The 4,554-nt window shown below is 35.7% G+C and overlaps 1 protein-coding gene across 2 annotated transcripts in view; it reads right to left on the bottom strand.

Annotated features, from left to right (window-relative positions):
* The window catches only part of SPIRE1 (spire-type actin nucleation factor 1), a 143,710-nt gene that overhangs the window by 42,815 nt on the left and 96,341 nt on the right, over positions 1 to 4,554 (bottom strand). For both annotated transcript variants that reach the window (XM_012725903.1, XM_004683724.2), the window contains exons 6-7: positions 3,031 to 3,117; positions 1,567 to 1,696 (exon numbers count right to left, since the gene is read on the bottom strand). In XM_012725903.1, the coding sequence (XP_012581357.1) occupies positions 1,567 to 1,696; positions 3,031 to 3,117 (217 nt within the window). The remainder of the gene's footprint in view (positions 1 to 1,566; positions 1,697 to 3,030; positions 3,118 to 4,554) is intronic.

Here is a 4,554-nt window from a genome sequence, read left to right as displayed (position 1 = left end):
AACAGATTGAGCTGGAAGCAGGGTGAGCAGTCAGAGCTGAAGTGGAAAACTAAACATGAGAAGATAAAGTCTGGGTTAGAAAAGTGGCTGCTGTGCTAAAAATGGAAGACTAGAAAGATGTAGAAGTAGAAGTCAACAGGGCCTAGCTGTCAGATATCAGATTTAAAGATGATGCTGATGTTTTGTCTTGGGTACACTGAAATGCTAAAACAGGATGATATAGTTTGAAGAGAAAGCAAATGAACTCACTTGTGGACATACTATTTGTCTCTAGTGGAGAATGAAGAGGCTTGTATAGATATGACTTTTTGAAAAATCTGTGCTGTAGATTGTGAGTTAGAAGGTGGCCAGAAACAATAACACTGGGAAAGAATACAGTTGCTGGGCCCTCCCTGGTGGCTCAGCGGGTTAAAGCATAGCACTAAGAAGCTAAAGTCACTTCCGCATGAGTTCGATCCCCGCCTGCCCCAGAGGAGATCCACATGGCGTGGCAGACCTTGCCTGACCCGCCCGCTGCTCCCCTCAGCAGTGTACTTCGTCCATCTGCCTGTTCTGCCCCCCTCTCTGTCTCTGGTGAGTCCTCTCACCCTCCATATCTCTGGCCTGTACCCCAGTTCTATATGAATAAATAAATCTTTACAAAAAAAAAAAAAAAAAGAATACAGTTGCTAAAGGAGGAATCCAGAATGGAAACATGAAGGACCAACACAAACTTGAAAGAGGTAGAAAAAGATCAAAGAGTATGAGTTACAGAAATGGTTTAGGTGTTGCTATAACCTATCTTTCTAAAGTAAGTTTCTAATTTCTTTGGATATCTTTTATCTTACAAACTAGAGGGAAGATGTATAATCAAGGCTGTTTTATAATATGGTCTTGCTATAAAGTAAAAATGAGTGCTTACAGTACACATTAAAAAATTAAATTAAATACAATAAATATGAAGCAAATTTGTCCATACTATGTGATGATGCGTTTACTATATAATACTGTATCTTTAAACCCATATTTAAGAAAATAAAAACCTGAAGTGAAACTGTATATAATCTATTATCTACATTTCAAAAACATTTATTTTTGTATATGTACTACAGGTAAAAAGTATTTTGACATCATCCTATTTAATTCTTAAATAAAAGCCATAATAATGGCATAGGATTTTTTTTGTGTGTGTGATAGAGGTAACATTGGTTTACAACCTGGATATGATTTAGAGAAACTTTTATTCTCCTTCTAAAGAAATCAGCACTCAGAGAAGTAAGAAGGCTCTCCTAAAACTACAATCTAGAGAACGTCAGGGCTCTTTCCACTACGCTGTGATGCTCATTTGATTTATCTTACAGGGGCAGTAATTTCACTTATTTTATAATTTTCAAGTATAAACTTTGAGTTTTGTGTATATGTGCGAGAGAGAGAGAGAGAGAGAGAGAGAAATGAACAAGGAATGATAACAACATGGACTATCTTTACTTTGAACCATTATACCATTATCTTTTCAGTGGACTAATTATATGAAACTTATTTCAATTGATGATTCCAACCTCAGAATGTAGTGAACAGATGATTTACCTAATTTGCTACGTCTAATCTCTTCTGGTGACACAGGCCGCAGCTTTCTTTCTGCTTTGATTTCTTCTAATATTCTTTCATGAAGACTCCGTGGCCGTGGTGGAGTGGGTTTCAGCTTTCTGGCTGAAGCCTTGAAAAAAAGAAAGTAAAGGATAAAGACTTTAGTCCTTAAATTATTTTTACTCATAACAGTATTGTGAAATTATATTTATTTGTTGCAACACTGCTTGATAAAAGCAGTCAAGTCATGACTATAATTCCTAAAGTAATAAGGAGATTCCTAAATTTCAGTGATTTAGTCATATATGCTTAACTGACCTGCTAGCATTATAACTATGTTCCCCATATGCCAGTATGATAGGCAATTGATATGTATACTTTATTAATACTGATTTTGAAACTAACATTTTTAGTAAGTTAAATCATTACAATTGTCTCAGGTTAACTTCATTCTTTGGTTGAAGAAATAAAGGCTCTGGGATGCTGAATTAGCTTTCTGGGAGACATGTGGCTGTTAAATTGTGGGCTTAGTACACAAATCCATTTGATTCCATACTCTTTCTGCCCTACCATGACTTGACTTCTTAAAATTATTTCCTAGATGGCCTCATTCCTTATTTTGAAATATTTACAAGAAAGATCATCAATCATGTTGTAGATGTATACAAATTGGGAAAGGAAAACCACCCCCTTTCTAGTTAATGCATAGGTTTCAGAAGCTTTGGTGAACACTGGTTATTGAGCCAGGGGAAAACAAGAAAAACAGAAAAATGAAAACCAACATTCAAACAGGACAAGAATACTTTCATTTTGCACTCACTAAAAACAAATTGTTGGCCCTCCCTGGTGGTGCAGCGGGTTAAAGCACAGCACTAAGAAGCTAACGCCACTTCAGCATGAGTTCAATCCCTGCCTGCCCCAGAGGTGACCACCTGGATGTAGCAGACCTCTCCTGGCCCGCCCGCTGCTCCCTTCAGTAGTGTACTTCAACGATCTGCCTATTCAGCTCCCCACTCTGTCTCTGGTGAAGCCTCTCACCGCCCCTGCACCTCTGGCCTGAACCCCAGTTCTGTATGCACAAATAAATCTTTTTTAGGAAAAAAAAAAAAAAACCTGTTATCAGAGGAAGATAATCAAAAGAGGATGTACATCAAGGTGAATTACCTCCTAAAGCAATCAAGGAGGGCATGAGCACTATAAAATAAGTAGAATGGCAATTTGTAGCAGGAACTATCTGACATTATATTTAACCAAAATTCTAGGAGACAGTTGGCTAGATTTTGAAGAAGAATCCAGTGTTTTATTGAATAATTTTAAGTATTTTTCTGTGACTTAATATAATTATAGTTGGGCTTCATTACTCTGAGAATAAAAGCTTAGTGTAACCCCTGTAGGAGCTGAATCTAGAGGTCACTAATTACAGCAGAATAATATTTCCAGTTAAGAATAATATTTCATACATACTGGATTTAAAGGAGGTCTTGACCTGATGAAGTCCAGGATGATCTCATGCGCACTTTTTTTTAACCGAGGGGGAATATCACCATTCACCTGGAAGAAGACAAAGTATAGGATTCATGTGACTTTATGGTTATCATTGCAGATATCTATAGAAAAATCATTTAAGAATGTATTTCAAATCAACAACCCAGAGAGTGAATAGCTAAGTGACTGAGAGCAAAGCTAAGTATCAGTACTGAAGAAGATCAAGTTTACTATATAGTTCTATCGGTTTGGGAAATTTAATATGAGACACATACCTTTCACATAGAAGGTGACTTAAAATCAGTTTCTAAAATTATGAATGTGAATGGAGAGCCTGGATCTGCCTCTGATTCCTGCTCTAACACTCACACTTTTAAAAATATTAACATTTCCTAGTCTTAAGTGACAGAAGTAGGCACTGATATATGAAAAGTGCTAGATATTTTCTATCATGATTTGTGTGACAAATAGATGAAAATAGAAATATCAACAAATTGTAAATAAAAGTGATAACATTATAAGCTTTTCAAAATACAGAGAATTGGATACTATTTTATTAATGAATTGCTTTAAAATCTCTGCAATATTCACCCGCACAGTGAATGGCAGTTACTTTAGGGGCCTGCCATTTACTTACCTCAAACTTTTCTGTTCATTTTATATTATCAATTTTACTGCCAAGAAATAAAGGTAATTGGTCATTTCTGTAACATCAGTGGCTAACTTTTTCATTTTGATAGCTAACGATGTTATGTTTTAAAAAGCACTTTGGAAAAACAAATTACTGAAAAATGTCATGTAAAATCTTAACACTACTGGAAAATTTGATAAAAACCTTTTCAACTATTTTCTTACCTGAACTGTAAGATTTCAGGGTATGTTGATCATTTTCTTTATACTCTACAATATTAATTTTAATTGCTCATGGCCATTAATCAATTTGTCACTGAGTCTTTACTAATGCTTTATGTTACCAAGTTTTTGGTATTTTGGGTTAATATTACTGTTTTATGTCAACTAAGAAAGAGCTTCCAATGTTTCCAAAAGACAAAGGAATAGAACTGCAGCTCCCAGTGCAGTCCCCTCTCCAAAAGCAATGCCCTTCAAAACACTACACGACATACACTTCAGTAACATCTTTGAGGATACAGCACCCAATGCAATGATAGTTAAGGAAAGGATAAGTAGATGGGATTACATCAAGTCAAGAGCTTCTGTAAAGCAAAAGACAGACATCCCACTGATTGGGAAAAATTTTTCTTACACAAAACTAGTGATAAAAGATTGATCATAAAGATATACAAAGAACTGATGAAACTCAACAAAAATAAAGTAAACAACCCCATCAAAAAATGGGAGGAAGAGCTAAAAAGACACTTCTCCAAAGAGGAAATGCAGATAGCCAAGAAGCATATGAAAAAATGTTCAACATCACTCATAATAAGGGAGATGCAAATTAAAACCACAATGAGATACCACCTCACCCCAGTGAGAATGGCACAT

Source organism: Condylura cristata, unplaced genomic scaffold, assembly GCF_000260355.1.
Source record: "Condylura cristata isolate star-nosed mole 26May11 unplaced genomic scaffold, ConCri1.0 scaffold00016, whole genome shotgun sequence".
NCBI classification, from domain to species: domain Eukaryota; kingdom Metazoa; phylum Chordata; class Mammalia; order Eulipotyphla; family Talpidae; genus Condylura; species Condylura cristata.
Note: the sequence above shows the minus strand (reverse complement) of the source record. Positions and strands in the feature narration are given on the sequence as shown.